This window comes from Neofelis nebulosa, chromosome 10 (genome assembly GCF_028018385.1).
Source record: "Neofelis nebulosa isolate mNeoNeb1 chromosome 10, mNeoNeb1.pri, whole genome shotgun sequence".
NCBI lineage: Eukaryota > Metazoa > Chordata > Mammalia > Carnivora > Felidae > Neofelis > Neofelis nebulosa.
In genome coordinates, this window is record NC_080791.1 from 99442500 (window position 1) to 99461998 (window position 19499).

At 57.9% G+C, this 19499-nt stretch overlaps 1 protein-coding gene across 1 annotated transcript; it reads right to left on the bottom strand.

Moving 5' to 3' along the window:
- Positions 1-370: 370 nt before the first annotated feature.
- Positions 371-18579, bottom strand: MYBPC3 (myosin binding protein C3). Its single transcript, XM_058688939.1, has 34 exons — positions 18448-18579; positions 17100-17366; positions 16443-16556; positions 16261-16353; positions 16022-16170; positions 15078-15195; positions 14522-14570; positions 14311-14340; positions 14100-14153; positions 13134-13154; positions 12750-12913; positions 12107-12239; positions 11836-11838; positions 11571-11695; positions 11377-11482; positions 11115-11281; positions 10514-10679; positions 9697-9803; positions 9578-9607; positions 7246-7385; positions 6893-6976; positions 6048-6207; positions 5674-5778; positions 5396-5584; positions 3931-4065; positions 3581-3748; positions 2798-2886; positions 2468-2663; positions 2170-2309; positions 1786-1945; positions 1536-1672; positions 1062-1248; positions 837-873; positions 371-686 (listed from the first exon to the last, which is right to left on the bottom strand). Exons 1-33 carry the CDS (start codon positions 18470-18472, stop codon positions 863-865), a joined length of 3822 nt encoding a protein of 1273 aa, XP_058544922.1. The 5' UTR covers positions 18473-18579; the 3' UTR covers positions 371-686; positions 837-862.
- Between the last annotated feature and the right edge of the window lie 920 nt (positions 18580-19499).

A 19499-nucleotide genomic window follows, 5' to 3' on the forward strand; every position in this document is an offset into this window, starting at 1 on the left:
GGGACTCCAAAGCAGCCTGGCGCGGCTCCTTCCCAGACCCTATGGGCACAGAACCACATGGAAGTTCAGCACTGCCCCACATCCAGGCTGCTGCAACCACAGGTCCCCAGGACAAAGGCAGTACAGAGCACAGGGGACCAGGCGGGAGAGCCCCGGGTTTCCTTCCATCACAGCGCCTCAGTTTCCTCATCAGAAGGACATACACAAGTGGGGGAAGGCTGAGGTTTCTTCTAGTGTTTTATGAATGTAGGATTCCACTCTCAGCTTCATTCAACTCATTCATGAGACAGAATACCTGGAATTTTGCTCTGAAGGTCAAGTATATTTCCCTGTGCTTTTTGTGAAAAATGCGTTGGACAAGAAGAGTCAGTTCCCTGTGACCGCACTGATCTTTTATTGCCCTTATACACTGAGAAGACATGGCAGGCCAGAAAGGCCTGTCCCCAACCACCATTTGCTGAGCCTACCACCCATTTGTCCCAAAGACCTGAGAGCTTCCAGTGGGAGCTCAGTTCAGTCCGTGCGCCGAGCCCCCCAGGCCCGCTCACCTTAATTGCACTGCCCTACTGATGCTTCCACTAGCCCAACCCTAAGATACACACTTGCACACACATATCCAGCAGCAGAAGGCGGCTTGTCCAGCTTCCTTCCCGGCTCCCAGTACATGGGCTGGCATCCTGTGGCACCTGTAACACAGGTTCCCTTGTGAATGAGCTGCACCGAAATCTTGCATGGAGGCACCTGCACCCCCACTTCCTGATGGCTGCCCCTGAACCAAGGGCCAGGGCTCAGCCTCTGACCTGGGTGGTGGTGTCGGGGTGACTTGGAGTACATACCTGGCCCTCTCCGGGAGCCAGCCGGATCACTGAGGCACTGTAGGGGAGGAGGAGGCCACGTCACATGTGTGTTTCTCAGCTCTGAGAGCAAAGCCCAGAAACCAGTACACGTGTTGGACAAGACAGGGTCATTGCTCTCAGAGCCACCGCATGGCCCAGGCCAGCACAGTCCCAGCTGGTTCCCTGTCTCCACCACCCTGGGCCCTGGCCCTGTGGGCTCCTCACCTCGTACTTCTAGGCGGCACTCACACTGTGCCTCGCCTTGTAAGTTGGTGGCCCTACAGACATAGACGCCCCCATCAAAGGGGCAGGTCTTTCTGATCTCCAAGGTCAACACTCCCTGCTTGCTGAACATGCGGAAGCGGGCATCTTCTCCCAGGTCCAGGCCATTCTTGAACCAGGAAACCTTGGGCTATAAATCAGGTAATGGGAGGGAGGGAGACCATCTCAGGTTGACAGGAGACCTGGCAGGAACCTGTTTGTATTCTAGGGGCTCCCGCTGGAATCCAAACTATGCCTAAGCAGGGAATGAACAGGGAGCCAATGGAGAGTGCCGAGGCCCTGCTCAGGGAGAGGAGCCCGGCCCTGCGCCCCTGGGCAGTAGAAAGCAGGGAAAGGCTGGGGAGAGGACTGATGGAGGTTGGAGCCTCCAAACCCTGCCTCCTGAGTCTGCCTGGATCAGGACCCCAAACTGTCTACCTTGGGGCTACCCCGGACAGCACAGCAGAGGGTAGCATTGTAGCCAGCAATGACTGAGCGGTTCACCAGAGGGCGAGTGAAGCTCGGGGCCTCGGAGAAGTCCAGGGCCTTGTAGTTGGGTGGCTCATATGTGATGCCTGTGGGTGATAAGACTTTGCACCAAGAGTGCCACACCACGCTAGGCCCCCTCCCTGCTCCTACCGCCTTCCTGCCCCAGCTCCTCCTGGGGGTGGGAGTAAAGGTACAGCACCTGGTCTGGGGATAAAGACAGGCTCCTTGGTGGTGGCCGCGTTGTCACTGGGTCCCACCGCGTTATGGCTGAAGACCCGGAAGTAGTAGCCGTTGCCAACGATGAGCTCCGAGACGACACAGTGAGTGCGACGGTAATGTTCCAAGACAGTGAACCACTCCTGGGGGTGTGGAGGAAAGGGAGGGTCTCTGGGGGTCAGGCCCTACTCCCTGCCAGGGGCCTCTTTTGGGTACCCCTGGTGTCTGTACCCCAACTGTGGAGGGAACCAGATCAGAGAGGAAGGATGAAAAGCAGACCCATTCTAAGGTCAGGGGAGAAAGCTGGGGCCCGGGTGTGCCTGGCCCTGGGGAGGGTACATATGGGGGGCCCAGAACCCAGGCTCACCATGGTCTTCTTGTCAGCTTTCTGTACTGTGTAACCCAAGATCTCTGTGTTACCATCATCTTGGGGTGGCTTCCACTCCAGAACCACATTGAAACCCCATGCCTCAGTGACCCGAATATCCTGGGGAGGGCTTGGCTTGTCTGCAGGAGAGAGACCAGCCGGAACAGACCTCCTGAGACTGCTGGAGTACAAACAGAGGGCCCTGGGAGGCCCCCTCACCCCCGCCAGCCTGGACCTGGCCTGCCACCTTCTGCAGGGTCTCTGGGCATCTCAGAGAGGGGGCCCCAGTGCCACGCACCAACGACCCGCAGGACCAGCGTGGCCTTGTCCTCCATGTTCTCGATCCGCAGCATCACCTCGTAGGTGCCAGAGTGGGCGCGGCGAGCAGCCCGGATGAACAAGATGGTGTCCGTGGGGCTGTTGCGGATGCTCACCTCCCCGCCTGCCAGTGGCTGCCCCTCTTTGGTCCAGGTCACCTGAGGCCGGGGCTTGCCCTGCGGGGAGGGACAGCTCACCCCCAAGCCTGGCACGACTGGGTGACATCTCAGGGTCTGGTCAGCCCCTGAAACTCCTCTACCCGCTAGGCAAGGATGACACACCAGGGCACAGAGAGGGGGACCAGCCCTACCTGGAAAGGAATGAGGAGGTTCACGGGCTCCCCGACCTTCCTCTGGATGGTCTGGCGCAGGTGCCGGGGCACCTGGAGCCGTGGCCGCTCTGCGGGTGCCAAGTGGGCAGCTCAGCAAGGGAGGGCTCAGCCCCGGGGAGCGCTATAGCTCCTCCCCTCCCGATGCAGGGCCCAGAAGGCTATGGCTGAGGAAAATGCCCCGCCCTCAGCTCCCCCTATCCCAGCCCCAGATGGTCTACGGAACCCCTGCTTCTATCTCCACCTCACCACACCGCTGTAAGAGGGAGGGATCAGAGAGGGTGAGCAACTTGTTCGAGGTCACGCAGCTAGGAAGTCACAGGCCAGGATGCGAATGTAGACTTTTGGACTCTATCCCTGTCCTGCAGGCTGTTTCTGCCCCAGTCTGCTGCCTCTTTCCGCTTTGAGAACCAATCTTTACATGATTGATCCTTTGCTGGGAATAGAGGAATGGGGAGTGGATCCCAGATGGCCCAATGACGCTAAATTATGAACACGAGGACAATACCTACCTGTTGAACTGAGAGGCTCAGAGAACAAAGCTCAAAGGCCTACATTTTCCCTGTCCCAGAACCAGGGGTTGATGCAGAAAAGCCCAGGGAACCCTCTCTGAATGTTTTCCCTGGGCCTGGGGCGTGAATAAAGGCTCAGACTCTCCTGTCCCTCTCTCCAGTAGGGTCTCCCGGGATGTCCCCACTTCCACCGACCCCAACGGCCAGGATGTCAGCGACAGGTCTGTCCTGTGACTGCGCAAGGGCCACTCACGCAGTATCTCCTGCACCGTCACGGGCTCCTTGGTGGCGATGGGGGCCCCGGGCCCCGCCATATTGTGCGCCCGCACACGGAAGAGCAGCCGGGCCCCCGTGGGCAGGTCCTTCACCAGCAACGAGGTGCGTTCTGTCAGCCCCTCCAGGGCAGCTACCCACTCCGAGCCTGGCCGGGGAAGCCCGTGGGCAGCATCAACATCAAGGGCCCGCCCCACTGCCCGCCCTCCGGTGGCTGTCTGGGGCTTCTGCCGTAAAGAGGGGTCGAACAGGGTGACAGGTGCCGGTCTGAGGGGGGCAATTCAGAGGAGGGTGCTGGGTGAGGGCCCGGGGCTGGGCAGGGGCACTCACAGCCCTCCCGGCAATACTCCACGCTGTAGCCATCCAAGCCTCCGGCTCCCACCCGCTCCGGGGGCCGCCACTTGAGGGAGACGGTGGTGTCTGAGACATCCTCCACGGCCAGGTGGGTGGGCTCACTGGGGGGGCCTAGGCAGAGGCGGAGTCAGAGAGGGGTCTGAGTGAGCCTACACCACTGGGGGAAAGGGAAGGGCTCTGACCCAGACCCTCAACTGGCCACCGGTCACGCAGGGACACTTGCCCTTAGTCTGGCTTATTCGAGGGGTGTCAGAATTATTTCAGCTCCCACTAAAAGACCTGTCTCTAGATAGGCTTACAAACAAACACAGCAATTACAAAAGAGAGCCTAGGGCCGCCTGGGTGGCTCAGTCGTTAGGCGGTAGACTTCATTTCCGCTCAGGTCATGGTCTCACGTGAGACTGAGCCCCACTTCAGGCCCCACGCTGGGCATGGAGCCTGCTTACGATTCTCTTTCCCTGCCTCTTCTCTCCTTCTCAAAAAAAAAAAAAAAAAAAAAAAAATAGAGCGCTAAATAGGAATAGATACCCAAAAGAGCACAAACATGCTTAGAAGGAGCCCCTTCTGTCAGACAACACAGGAAATGCTATAAATGTAAGTTAAAGAAAAACTAGCTGGAAACGAGATTTCCTGGCACTGTATGATCGGGCGAGTTGACTAACAGCTAATAGTTGACTGACTGGAAGCCAGTCTCTAAAGAGAGAGGCCTGGACCCTTCTCCCCACAGTCCCCCCCACCCCCACCCCTTGCCTCCATCTCCCCAAGCCGTGCTGGGTCCTTGGGCAGGGGGTGGCTTCTGCCCATGCCACAGACAGCCACCCCCCCACCCCCGCTCCCACATCCTGGTAGGGACAGCTGTCCTTGAGAGCCTGACACACCTGTCAGCATCCCTTCCACCCTCTCGACCCCCATGACTCAGATGAGGAAATGGCGACTTCAGGGCAGTGACCCCAGATGGCCCTCCTGGGGGTGGTGGAGACAGACCCACGCCTCTTAGACCCCAAGGCGCCCAGTGCCCTCACCCTATCCCATATATGACAAACCCTGCTTGAAGGGAGTGGGGAAGAGGGGACAGTTAACATTTATTGAGCACCTGCTGTATGCCAGATGTTCTGCCTGCGTTATCTCATTTCACCCTAACCTCAGTTCCATGAAGTAGATACTGTCATTATCCCCATTTTACAGATGTGGAGAGTGAGGCCTGAGAGGTACCAACAGAGTGGTGAGAGGCTCAGCTCCACCCCTACCAGCTAGGTGACCTTGAGCAAGTCTTCTAACTTCTCAGAGCCTCACTTCCTTCCTCTGTGAAATGAAAAGGATTATCCCCAAGGGAGCCTTTTAAAAGGGACCCAGATGTAAATGCCTAGTGCGGTGGCCGCCCACAGAGCAGCTGCTTCTGACCAGGGAGGGCGTGGGGCAGTGCCAGGCCAGGCAGGCTCACCAATAGGCATGAAGGGCTGGGAGGCAGGGCTGGGCCTGGACATGCCGATGGCATTGACCGCGTAGACTCGCATCTCATACACCACGCCCTCAATCATGCGCCGCGCCTCGTGGCTCAGCTCCTGCAGCAGGTCAAAGTTCAGCCGCATCCACCGGAAGCTCTTCTTCTTCTTGCGCTCCAGGATGTAGCCTGATGAAGGGGAGACGGGAGCTCTGGTCTGGGGCCCAGCCTGCCCCACAACCCCGGCCCTGAGCTCTATCCCCGTGCCCTGCACTCACCCAGGACTGGCTGCCCCCCGTCGTAGGCAGGCGGCTCCCACTGCACGGTGCAGGAGTCCTCACCCACATTGCTGATCTTGGGGGCCGCGGGAGGATCTGGCACATCTGGAGGGATGGACCCACATCAGCCCCGCCCAGGGCCCAGGGCCAAGGCTGCCTGCCCCCACCACCCCACAGATGCTTCCAGAATGCAGTTCTGATCGTGTCACCAGCCTGTGACCAATGCTTTTCATGGCTCCCCACTGCCCACATTCACCCCATGTCCTCATCCCAATCCTCTCCATGGAGCTGAGAGCATGCCCGTGATGTTTGTCACGTGGCTAAGCGCGTAAATGGACGGGCCTCCCTGGTGGCCCCAGGCCAGCCAGCCTCACCGATGACCTTGACTGTGAGGTTGACCTGGTCCTCGCCCACGGGGTTCTTCACCGTGACAACGTAGACACCCTCGTCTTCCTTCTCTGCCCCCTCGACAGTGAAGATGCTGCGGTCCTTGGTGGTCTCCACCCGCACCCGGCCCTCGGTGTCACACAGCAGCTGGGTTGGGGGGGGAGGGGAAGTGGGGGAGAAGGGCCAAGTCAGAACCACAGGCTTTGACAGCCCGTGCAATGGCCAGAGATAGGAACAGAACTCCGCACGGGGTCCCGGGAGCAGATGTAGCTTGAGTGGAAACTGCACTCTTGTGAGCACCGAGTCCAGACAGCTTTGTTTAGTGCTCGCCATGGGCAAAGCACTGGGGCCAGGGGCTTGGGCTCTAGGTCTGGCTTTATCACGGAGCTTTAGGCAATCACCGATTTTCTCTGTGCCTCAGTTTTCTCATCTGCCAAATGGAAATCACATGACCTTACAGAGCTGAGGATCCCGAAAGACCTCAGGTGGGTGGAGGGGTCAACTGTGAGCTGACCCGAGTGGTGCCCAGGCAGCTGCTCTGACAGAAAAGTGCCAGGGAAACCCCCTCTCCAGTCGGGAAGAAGTACAAAGTCAAGGTCGGCCCCGGGAGACGGGAGCTTTGGGAACAGCCCGGTCATGAGGGCTTCCCAGCAATGTTCAGGGAACTTGTGCCTGACCGAGGCATGAGGATCCCACGTAGACCATCCCTGGGGCAGGAACACAGCTGGCCAGACATGGTGGCTTCGCGGAGACCTCACCAAAGGGTGGAAACCGTGTAGGCAGAAAATCACGGGAGGCAAACGAGCTGGATCCCACCATCAGCCTCACTCACCCTCTTGTCAAACACCCACTCGTCACTGTCACCTGCATCCTCCCCTGGGGCATCCAGGGATGGCCCTGCTGGGACCTTGTTCTTCTGGGAACAGAGCAGGAGGGAAGCAGGGGGAAGAGGGGCTGACTCAGCCTGGAGGGTATCATCCCTGCCCAGCGGCCCCTCTGGCCCCCCTTTGCCCACCCACATTCTGCTGCCCACCTTGCCCGCCTCCCAGCCAGCTGAGCCTCTGCACTCCCAGTGGGTAGCCAGTTGTAGGGTGTGCACTTGTGGGATGGGGAGCCGATGCCAACACCCGTTGGTCCCACGCACCCATTTTACAGATGGGGAAGTGGAGGAGGGATCCACAGTACCTGCGTGAGGGTCTTCTGCCAAATCACAGTGGGAGCGGGGTCCCCAGAGATAGGGACATCCAGGCGTAGCTTGTTCCCAGCCACAACCACAATGGTATCCGGCTTGCGGCCCGGGCAGTCCAGGTGGATCTTGGGAGGTTCTGGGGGGGGAGATGGCATAGGTCAGAAAAAGGGGCAGGGGCCCAAGCGTCATGAAAGAGGCGGAAACTGGAAGGAGTCCATGCCCCTGGTGGTTGTTTTTTAATCAATTCGACTGACATATAATTTCCATTCAAGAAGATGCCAAGATTTGAGCATACGGCTCGATGAGGTGTCACAATTGTATACACCTGTGCAACCACCACCAGGTCAAGATCTAGGACCTTTCCATCCCCCCTGGAAGTTCCAGGGAGGTTTGTAACACCGGGTCGTCTACTGTAGCATTTCTCAGACTGCGTTTAGGAGGAACACCAGTGTCTTGCCAGAAAAAAGAAAAAGAAGTTTCCACAGCCAAATCGATGAGGAGGCCCTGGATGAAACAGAGTTAAGCACATTTCTTCACCACAGGATTTTCCAGAGCCTTTGAGGTGCTTCTGAATCAGCAGGAGGTGGCCCGAGTGTTCAGTGATTCTCAAACTGACTTCACCATGGAACTCTCTTTGTTTCCCCCTAAATTCTCGGGTTAGTTAACATACAGTGTGGCCTTAGCTTCAGGAGTAGAATCCAGTGGCTCATCACTTACATATACCTTTTTTAATGCTTATTTTATTTATTTATTTTATTTATTTATTTATTTATTTTGAGAGAGAGAGAGAGAGAGAAAGCGCTCGCGTGTGCAAGCAGGGAAGGAACAGAGAAAGTGGGAGACAGAATCCAAAGCAGGCCCAGGCTCTGAGCTGTCAGCACGGACCTGACGCGGGGCTTGAACTCACAAACCGCAAGATCATGACCTGAGCCGAAGTCAGACGCTTAACCGACTGAGCCACCCAGGTGCCCCTCCAACCATGGAACCCTTTTTATTTTTTTATTTTTTGCTGGAAATAGTGGGGTTTTTTTTTCAATATATGAAATTTATTGTCAAATTGGTTTCCATACAACACCCGGTGCTCATCCCAAAAGGTGCCCTCCTCAATACCCATCACCCACCCTCCCCTCCCTCCCACCCCCCCATCAACCCACAGTTTGTTCTCAGTTTTTAAGAGTCTCCTATGCTTTGGCTCTCTCCCACTCTAACCTCTTTTTTTTTTTTCCTTCCCCTCCTCCATGGGTTTCTGTTAAGTTTCTCAGGATCCACATAAGAGTGAAACCATATGGTATCTGTCTTTCTCTGTATGGCTCATTTCACTTAGCATCACACTCTCCAGTTCCATCCACGTTGCTACAAAAGGCCATATTTCATTCTTTCTCATTGCCACGTAGTATTCCATTGTGTATATAAACCACAATTTCTTTATCCATTCATCAGTTGATGGACATTTAGGCTCTTTCCATAATTTGGCTATTGTTGAGAGTGCTGCTATAAACATTGGGGTACAAGTGCCCCTATGCATCAGTACTCCTGTATCCCTTGGGTAAATTCCTAGCAGTGCTATTGCTGGGTCATAGGGTAGGTCTATTTTTAATTTTCTGAGGAACCTCCACACTGCTTTCCAGAGCGGCTGCACCAATTTGCATTCCCACCAACAGTGCAAGAGCATGGAACCCTTTTTAAATGGAGTATCCCTATTCAATGAATGAACTTAGTTTGGAAAGCCCTGACCTAGAGCATGCTTCAGCTCAGACTACCCTCCTGAAGTTAGGATAGGTGCTTGATGTTTAATCTAAAAGAAGGAGGGGTGAGGCGCCTGGGTGGCTCAGTCGGTTGAGCGTCCGACTTCAGCTCAGGTCACAATCTCACGGTTCGTGAGTTCAAGCCCCGCATCAGGCTCTGGGCTGATGGCTCAGAGCCTGGAGCCTGCTTCCGATTCTGTGTGTGTCTCTCCCTCTCTGCCCCTCCCCCATTCATGCTCTGTCTCTCTCTGTCTCAAAAATAAATAAACATTAAAAAATAAATAAATAAATAAATAAATAAAAATAAAAGAAGGAGGGGTACTTCTAAAAGCAGAAAATTAATAATGAAATCTCACATCTTCTCGTCTCATCTTTCCTACACCCCATGGAGGAGGCACGTCAGGATTTCCACTTCAGAGAATAGGAAACTGAGGTGCATAGAGATTATAATTGGCCCATGCTTCTGACTGACAGAGCTGGGTCTTGGGTCTTGGGGTCCCCACTCCAGCTTCCTTGCTCTTCCCTCTGTGAGTGGAGAGGGACATGGGTGGAATGGGCATGGGGAGGAGGTCCCGTGACTCACCTTGCCTGGGCACGAAGTCAATCTTGACCTCTGCAAGAGAAGGGAGAGCGTGCGGCACAGGGCTGGGCACAGGCAGAGCCTGGCGATGGGGCCCCCACCTGGCCCAGGCGCCCGCTCACCCATGAAATGGAGCTTCGCTGACAGGTTGCAGGCAAAGCCCTCAGGCACAAAGCTGTAGTCCGCCTCGTCGGCAGGTGTGACGTCGTCAATCGTCAGTTTGTGGACTCTGCAGGGATGTAGTGGCTCAGGGGAGCCCACTGGACCACACACCCCAGTCTCGTGGTAGTCAGGGCTCCAGAGGGCCCCTGCCCCGCCTTAGCTCAGTGGGGTGCTGGTATTTTAAATGCTCTCTTTCTCTATTTTTGGCTTTCTAGCTCCCTCGCGTGTTTTCAGAGGTAGGCAATGTACAAGTGCCCCTTGGCTGGGCCTTTAGAGACTGATCGGGGGCTGCTGTCACTAATCTCTGTGACCTTGGACCCAGCACGGGCCGGTGCAGATGCTCGAGGCATGAGTAAGAGAGTGGGAGAGAGTGAGGGCCCTTGGCCAGGCCCTTGGCCTGGCTGCCTGCTGCCCTGCCCTGGCCATGACCTGCGGGGAGGGGGCCGGGGGAACTCCCAGCCTGTCTGTCTCTCTCCCTACTTCTCTCTTTCTGTCCTCTGCCTCTGCAGGATTCTCTTCTGTATGCTCCTGTCTCTCCCTCTCTCTCTGTCTCTCTATCTCAGTCTGTGTCCTGTGTCTATTCGTGTGTCTCTTCCTGTCCCTCTCTGTCTCACTGTCTCTCTCTCTTTCTCTGTCTCTCCCTGTTTTTCCCTGTCTCCCTATGTGTCTCTAGTGTCTGTCTGTTTCTCCCTCTGTCTCTCTCTCTCTCTGTCTCAGTCTCTGCTCTCCCCATCTGCCTGCCCCCGTTTGCATTGGGGCCCAGCTCTGCACACTCACCGCCCAATGTGGGACACCTTTACGCGGCTGTCGGGCACCAGCTCCTTCCCGTTCTTCAGCCACACGCCCCGCACGTTCTCATCGGACACTTCACACTTGAACACCGCCTGGTCCTTTGCACCCACGGTCAGGTCTGCGATGCTCTGGTACACCTCCAGCTTTTTCTCTGGGGGGCGGAGGACAGGGCAGAGCCAGTGAGCCGGGGAGGGTGTGTGTGGGTGTGGGCGTGAATCCGTGTGGAGATCACACAGGCATGTGAAAACCCGCGTGTGCACGCGTGAGTGTGATTCATGTGTGCCTACGATGATGGGACGGTGTGCACGAGGAAGCTCAAGTGTGTGTGTGGTGCGGGGCGACACTAACCAGGCCCATCTGGCCCTCCCAGTATTCTCTGAGGTGGCCACCTCGGCACCCCCACCCCCATTTTACAGATGAGAATGGCGAGGCTCGGTGTGTCAGAGTGACCTGCCCAAGGTCACACAGGCCGCCATCCTGGGTTTGCCTGATTCCCAAACACGGCCGGGGGCGGTGCTGGGGCCGAGGGCGCCCAGGGCCTTGAAGCCTCCTGTGCTGCCCCCCACCCCACCCCCCAGGGCCTCACCCTGAACGATGAGCTCGGCCAGCGCCTGGCCCCCGCTGGTGCGCAGCGCGTAGTGCCCCGCATCCTCCAGTGTCGCCTCGTTGATGATGAGGTGGTGTCTCTGCCCGTCCTTCTTGAACCGGTATTTGAAGGTCTCCTCCCTGGTCAGCTCCACCCCATCCTTCAGCCTGGCCGGCGGGCGGGCAATAAGTGCCGAGGCCTCCTTTGGGGATGCCCGCAGGCCCCCCAGCCCTGCTCATGCCCCCGTGCCTCTGGCACTCACCACTTGACCTGGGCCCCCTCCTCAGACACTTCGCACTCGAACTCCACCCGCTGCCCCACCATCACCAGCTGGTCTTCCAGGGGCCGAGTGATCAGCACGGGGGGCTCTGGCGAGCAAGGAGAACGTAGATGGCCGAGCCCTGTGCACCCTCCCCGCAGGGTCCCAGCCTCCCAGGGGCCCCGGTCCAGGCCCACCTTTGACGAACAGCTCGGTGCTGCACTTCTCCCCGCCCACCACGCACTGGTAGGCCGCGTCATCGGCCAGCGAGCACTGGCTGATGGTCAGCGTGCGCTTGGCACCCACGGACTCAAAGATGTACCTGTGCCGGGGGCCGGGGGCGGGGCATGGATGGACAGCCGTCACTCACCTCGTGTGTCCCAGGTGCCCGGTCCAACCCCCTCCTCCCGTCGGACCGTGCTCCCACCCCCGAGAGCCTTCCTTCCCGGAGCTGGGCCTTACTTGCTGTGGAGCAGAAGGGGCCACGGGAGCATCCAGGCGGGAGGAAGCGAGACCCGGAGCAAAAGGGCGAGGAACAGAGACAGGCAGAAACAGAAAGATGGGCAATTAGACCCAGGGAGAGGAAAATGGGGAGAGACACGCAGGGCAGAAGCCGCACAAAGACAGAGAACACGCCAGCGGCCGTGAGAGGCACGGAGAGCAGGCTGGGAGCCTCCCTGCCCCCACTGCTCCCAGGGCTGCACCTACCCCCCAACCCCCAGCCCCACCGCACCTGCCGCTCATCTGGATCTCCTGTCCATTCTTCAGCCACTTGACCTCGGCGTCGGGGTCGGCCAGCTCCACGGTCAGCCGGATCTTGTGGCCCTTGCTCACCTGGTAGGCGGGCTCCAGCTTCTTCTGAAAGGCTGAGCACCTCCGTCAGCACCCCCACTGCCCTGCCGCCCCTGCTGCCCCAGAAGGCTCACACGCATCACCGTGGCTGCTGGCCGTGCCGCTGGGCCGAGTCCTCCCACCACACTCTGCCTGTGTCCCCCATTTTCTCTATCTCCACTGTGCCTGTCTCTTTATTATCTCTGTCTGTTCTACGTGTCTGTCTCCTCTCTCTTTGTCCTTCTGCCTTCCTTGGGGTCCCCTCCACCTGCTCAGCTCAGGGATAGGGTTAGCGGCTCCTAGAGAGACAGAAGCTTGGCCGGAGAGGGAGACAGCAGCCAAAGGGACCTTCTCTCCTTCTTGACTCTGCTTTACAGCACACCCCAGGCTTCTACTCAGTGAGGAGGGCCCAGCTGTGCTCTGTCCTCTTCTTGTGGTGTCTCTGGTCTAAGCTGACTCTTACCTTTTCGTGTGTGTGTGTGTGTGTGCACGCATGTGAGTGTGTGCGTGTGCCCTCTCCTCTTGCATGGCAGCAGAGGGCTAACCTGTGCTCTTCTTCTCGTCTCGCTTCATGCCCTTGAGCCTCTTGAGCATGCCACGCAGGTCGGTGATGCCATGCTGGAAGGCGATGCGCTCATATTCGGAGGGGGATGCCTGCCGCAGGATCTCCCACACGTCCTCCTCGGCTGGCGCCTCCAGCCTCGGGTCCCTGCGTCCAGCAGAGATGCCTCAAGGGAATCCCCTCTGGCCGGGGGGAGGGGGGGGGCGGGCAGGACTGTTGCTCCCCACCCTCCCCTGGGGTAGGGCTTCCTGGGGCCCAGGACCCCTCTGGTGGTGCCACTTGGGCTGGCTTTGGACCTCGAGTTCAGTATGGGGGAGTCCTGGTGGAAGTGGGGGTGACGGGGGCGCAGGCTTCATTAGGCACTCACCTTAGGTTCCGGAAACTGCTGCTCCGGGCAGGACAAAAAGGCAGTGGACCATTAGAGGCATGGGCCACCTGCCCACAAAGGCCCCGGGGCCACAACCCATGGGCCTTCACCCCTCCCTTCTCCCCACGCCCGTGTCCCTCCATTTACACAGCAGGGCCTTCCCCACACAGGGCCTTGTTTGTTCCTCCTGAGCTCTGGCAGGTGAGTATCTGGAGAACCAAAACTCAGAGACGCCCCAGGCAGTGGGGATCCACACTCAGGTCTGTCTGATTCCCAGCCCTGTCTGTCACCAGGGTACAGAGTCCCACCAACACCCTGTTGCCCCCAAACACCGGCCCCCAATGCTTACTCTCTAGGCCACGGCAGCATCAGCCACAACGCAGGGTCCAGGAGAGAGAAGGAGAGGACACAGAGTCAGCTGGAGGGTCTGGGGGAGAAATCCCTGCAGCTTGGCGCCCCCTCCCAGCTTCTTGTGAGTCCCCGGAGCCTACTGAGGCAAGCTCTCATGGACTCAAGCGTCAGGGGTCGTGGGGGACCCTGGGAGGATGTTAGTTCACAAGATATCATGTCTGCAGAGCCCTCTGACTCTTCCCAACACCAGGATTATCCAAATTTTTTTTTAATGCTTATTTATTTTTGAGATACAGAGTGAGACAGAGCACAAGGGGAAGAGAGACAGAGAGAGGAGACACAGAATCCGAAGTAGGCTCCAGGATCTGAGCCATCAGCACAGAGCCTGATGCAGGGCTCGAACCCACAAACAGTGAGATCGTGACCTGAGCCAAAGTCGCCACTTTACTGACTGAGCCACCCAGGCACCCCTAGGATTATCCCATTTGACACACAGAGAAATTGGTTTAGAGAGGTACAGTAACCAGCTCAGGGCCACACAGCCGGAAAACCGCATTGCTGGGATTTGAAATGGGGCCTCACCATCTGCCCAGGAGCTGCTACCCAGGGGCTCACCTCTTCTTCAGCAGCGAGCTGAAATCCAGAGTTCCAGCGTCCTCGTGGCTGTCACTACGGAGAGGGACCCCAGTAAGGACCTCCCCAACTGTAAGAGGCTTGGGGAGGTGGGGGTGGGGAGAGGTACTGGGAGAGGAAGGGACACTGTCTGGATGGGGGGCTCCATCTCAGACCCCCGAAGTCTGACAAGCATGGGCTGGGAGAGGGGTACCTGATCCGCCGACCACTTCCAGCCAGGCTCCTGTGGGGTTAGAACCAGTTCCTTCAGCTGCCCGGGGGAGCTTGCTGTCCCCCATCACTATCAACTTCAGCTCTGTCCCCCCACAGCCCCCCCCCCAACATCATACCCAGCCCTGACCCCGAGGGGCTTCAGATCCCAGCACTGGCCTCCCTTCCGTCCCTGAGAAGAGATGACCACTCACGTGCGGCGAAAAGCTGATCGGAGGTCCAGATCTCCAGGGCCAACGGCCTCTGTGTTCAGAGAGGAAGAGACAGGGAAGAGGCTTCAGAAGCCTGGGGCGAGGTACACCCCAGAAGCCTCGCTCACCCCGGAGTCTCTGAGTATTACAGACCTGCCCATCCATGACCCTTGAGAGCGGGCATCTGCCCCAGGACCCCACATTCTGAGCCTTTCCAGAACAGAGGTACCAGGGAGTTTGGGTAGTTGATGGTCCCCAGCCCCTTAGCAGTGGCTGATCTCCCACACAGCTCCCAGCTCACCCTTCACCTGTTCACCTGTGCCAGGAGCCTGGACCATCTCACCATCCAGGTGAGATCTGGACTTGGCTGTCAGACCCCACCCCAACCCTGGGAACCTCCACGGGTTTCTCTCGTGCCCCTGCATGAGCAGCACTGGGCATGGGGGCAGCGGGTTGTCCGGTTGGGACTAGGCATCCTCCTTAGTGTTGGGAAATGGAGTCAGACGTGGGGGATGAGACCCATGGGGACCTGAGCCCAGGACGCCAGGGCTCCCCTCACCATGGACAGTGAGACTGAAGTTGCAGCTGTCAAATTTGTCCCTGGTGGAAACCTCACAGCGGTAGCCACCTGCAAAAGTAGTCTGGGCATCTGTGATGTGCAGCTCAAACAGGTAAACCTGTAGAAGGAAGGTATCAGGGGAGACCAGGGACCGGAAGAGAAGGCCCTTCACTCCTAAAGGAGACTGGGAGTGGCTAATGGCCACCAACATTTTCACCCCTCAGGGTTTAGTTAACCTGTGGGTAAGGGTTTTGTGTAAATAGGAAAAAGAGCCCCTTGTCAAGACACATGACTGCCATCTGCTGGCACAAGGTGGCAATAAAATATAAATCTGTGATGGCTACGAGGCAAATGACCTTAAGACAAGGCACTTTTGTGCAGTGCACAACCCACACAACTGAACGTGTTGGCCCTGCCCTGCCAGAGGAGCCTTTGCCTGGGCCAAGACTGTGGAAGAGTGGGAGGAGCGGAAGCTGGGAATCAAAGCACAGGTTCTAGGCCTGGCTCTGAGTGACATCAGACCAGCAGTAACAACCTCTCAAGCTTCGGTTTCTTTGTATAATGAAGGGCGCCTTGAGCTCCAATACTCATCCATCCAGAGGGTTCACATCTTCACTGGCTGATGCCACCTGCCCCCATGCTTCATGAGGCCCCTCAGCCTTCCTGGGCCCCCTGCCCCCACAAGTTTTATTATGCCCCCTTAAGACTGTCACGCCCTCCAAGCCCGGCATGTCCCGCAGGTCTCCTGGGCCTCCCCATTTTCCCCGGGTGCCCCTGGCTATCCAACCTGCTTCCCAACTTCCCTAGGTCTCATTTTTGCACCTCCTGTGTGCCTTCAGTCTCAGGGTGACCACCAGGCTCCCCTGTGCCCCCGGTGCCTCCCAGGGGCTCCCATGCCCTCTTTCCAGGGGGCCCCTGAACCGTGCCGTGCCCACAGGCCCCACCTTGCTGGTCCGGTCGTAACTGTTGTGCAGCTGCAGGTGTTGGCCCACCTTGCTGCTCAGGTCCACCCACTTGCCCTTGAACCACTTGACTGTGGGCGGTTTCAGGAGGCTGGCGCCTGCCACGCGGGCTGAGAAGGTGATGCTGCCACCTGCAGGGAAAGGGCAACAGGCTGGGCCTGGGCGGGTGCCCTGCTGTGCCCTGCCCCACCCCACCCCGGGGTGCGACAGCCCACACTCACCTGCGGTCACCTCGCCATCCTGTGGCCGCATCACAAAGAGGCCGATGGGGTCATCAGAGGCACCAGAGCCATCGGGGGCTGCTGAGCTTGACCCTGTGAGCAGAGGCCTTTGTGACCTGCCTTGGGACACCCCATCCACTGGCCTTCACCGTCCCTGCACCGCCCTCCCTGCACCGGCTCACCTTTGGGACTTGGGGAGCCTCCTTCCTCCTCAGTGGTCGAGGCCAGTGCTTCTCCGGAGCCTCCAGGAGCCTCAGTAGGGGCAGGAGCAGGGCCCGGCACAGGCTCTGCCTTCTCTGGAAGGGAAAGGGTGGGGGGTCGTGGAGCAGCTTCTAAGCAGAGAGCCCTCCTCTTGCCCCTGGTCCCCCTCAGTCTTTGCAGGCTGGTCACATACTACAGTGTGTGCATCTGGCCTCCTCACCCTCGCAGACTGCACGCCCACGCCCTGGTGGGTCAGCCCGGGCGGCTGTGGGCTCCATTCCTCCCCTCCTTTCCCCAGGGGCTCCTTCCACACCCGCAGCAACCAGGGGCTTCCCGGCCAGCGCACGCAGCCCACCGAGTCCCCATCTGTGAGAAGGCGTCTGGAGGGAGGGCTGCGTGGTGCCTTATCCATCTCAGAACTTTCCCTACTTCCACAATGACTGGAACAGGCCAGGGAGACACATGGGGACACTCAGTGAGGTCTTGCTGCAGAAAAGGGAGGAAGGGAATTCCTGGCAGACGGCTCAGCCAAAGCAAAGGCAAGAAAGTGGGAAGGCTCCTCCTATACCCTGGGTGAGGGAGAGATGGCCAGGCTGCCCCAGAAGCTCAAACCTAGGGAAGGCGGACCAGGGTCTTACCTGCTTCTATGACCTTGAGGTCAAACTTGACCTTGGAGGAGCCAGCGATGACTGCGTAGGGTCCCTGGTCGGCGGGGCCCACGTCCCGCACTGTCAGAGTGTGCCTCGTGCCCTCGGCTGCTAGGCCATACTTGTCACTGGCGCTGATGTCACTGCCCCCCCGCTGCCAGCGCACCTTTACTCCTGACCGCTCTGTCTCGGCCTCGAACACAGCAGGGCTGCTGGCTGCCACCTCCACTGACCTTGGCTTCTTGCTGAAGGCTGAGACTGAGATAGGCCAATGGAGGCTGCAGGAGCCACTGGCTGGCCCAGGCACCCCATCCCTGCATCCCTTCTTCCTAAAGCACTTTAATGCATCACCTCATGTAATGCTTCAGTGGCTCTATGAGACAGATGCAATTATTATGCCCATTTCTCACATGCGGACACTGAAGCTCAGAGAGTTCAAGTGACTTATCCAACATCACACAGCCAGTAGGCAGAAGAGCCAGGGCCGTGGTCCTAACCTCCACACAAGAATTTTGTTAGGTATGTCCTTGGATACCTGACCCTTCCTTCCTGGGGAAGCCCAACTCCCTCTCTCCCCCACCATCTGGGGCCCTTGGCAAGGGGCAGGTACTCTGTCCACTTGAATTGTGGCTAAATTTGTTCTCCAAGGGCCTCAGGCTGAGAATCAGCAACTGAGATAAAGCTGGACTGGGAGGCGCTGGGGGCTGGGGGGCTGGGTCCCTGCCCTGAATGACCTTGGTAAGGGCACAAGCCAGGACCAAGTCCCTGGCCTGTGACTTTCTCTGCCCTTGGCCCAGGATCAGGGCTTCTCGACCATTCTCTCGCAGAACAGAAGAAGAACTGGCATTTTCACGCCAGGTGTGAGGGCCACAGGAATGCAGGCTCATAAAGCGGGGACTATCACAACTGGAGAGAGCCAACTCAACTCCTCCTTATACAGATAGGGAAACTGAGACCCAGAGAGGGCAAGGGCTTGCCCAAGAGCATTCAGCGAGACTGGCTCAAGTCTAGACTCGGGCCCCTGCCTGTGGCAGCCTTTTCCCAAAAGGCAAGCCCAGGCCTAATCTTGCTGCAGAAGGAGATGGGATGGGGATAGGGAAGGGATCCTCTTCTGTCCTGAGACTGGAGTGATGGCCCAGTCTGTACCCCCTGGCCCTGGTTCACCCTCACTCTCATCAGAAGGATGGGAAGGAGAAACCAAGAATCAGAAAAAGACCCAGAAGACAGCCCCCACTCTCAGGAACTCAGGAACTCAGGAACTCACTCAGGAACCCCCCAATTATAGATGCCCCAGCCCTCCTGGCCCCCCACCCAGCCCCAACCTTAGACCTGCGGCTACCTGGCTTCTTCCCCGGCTCAGGCATCTTGAGAGAGATCACACCAGGATCTGAGCAGTCACAGGCCACCCAAGGAGGATCTGAGCAGGACCAGTCCCCCCACACTATATAAGGGGCCCTCCCCCTCCCCAGGATTTCTTATCTGCCTCTTGCCCAACCACCTGCTAAATATAGACAAATTCCAGAGAGCAAGGCTCTCCAGGGCGATGGCAGGGCCACACTGTTCCCGGCTATCTCCTGTCCCTTCCCCCTTGGGTCCAATATGATGGCTTCTGCCCCTCTAACCCTTGGTAAGCCTCAGGGGCACCCCAAGCCCTATCTATATGTTCATCTGACAGGGAGATTGTATGGTGAATTGGCACAGATCCAGATCCTGGGGCCTGGCTGCCCTGAGACCAGGCATTGCCCTTTCCTTAACCTCAGTGCCTTAGTTCCCTCATCTATAAAGTGGGGTGATGAAAGCAGCATCCACTGTGTAGGACTGTTCCATGAACTAAGTGGGTTTATAAATGGAAAGGCGAGAGCAGGGCCAGGAACACAGAAAGTGCTGAATGAAAATATCTCTCCTACTGCGGCGCACAGGGCCCTGGGCTGGCCTCGTGCTGCAGAGTCCTGGGTGCGCTTAGTCCAGGGCCATGTGGGGAGAGAGCAGTACTGGGGGCTGGTGCCACCCAAGGGGAAGGGCTGGGAGGGGTCTGCAGGTAAGGGTATTGGGGTAAACCTCAAAGCGGAAGCCAGAAGCAGAGATGGCTCTTGCCAAAGTCACAAGGATTCACACGGAAAATACTGCCAGAATATTCTGAATTCCCATCCCCACCCCCACTATTCCTCTATGAACTTTGGCCGTCTGTGACCGCCCCCCCCCTTCCTACCCACCCACCCACCCCCCACCCCGTCACCTCAGGGGTATCGGTTGCTACACAGAAAGAAGCAAATTACACGTGACTTTCTCCAAGCAAGGTCCAATATCAGGAAAGGCCATTTGTCCCTTCTGACCCTCATGGGAGGAATTCGTACACAAGCATTGCCACGTGGTCCAAACTTACCATTCCTG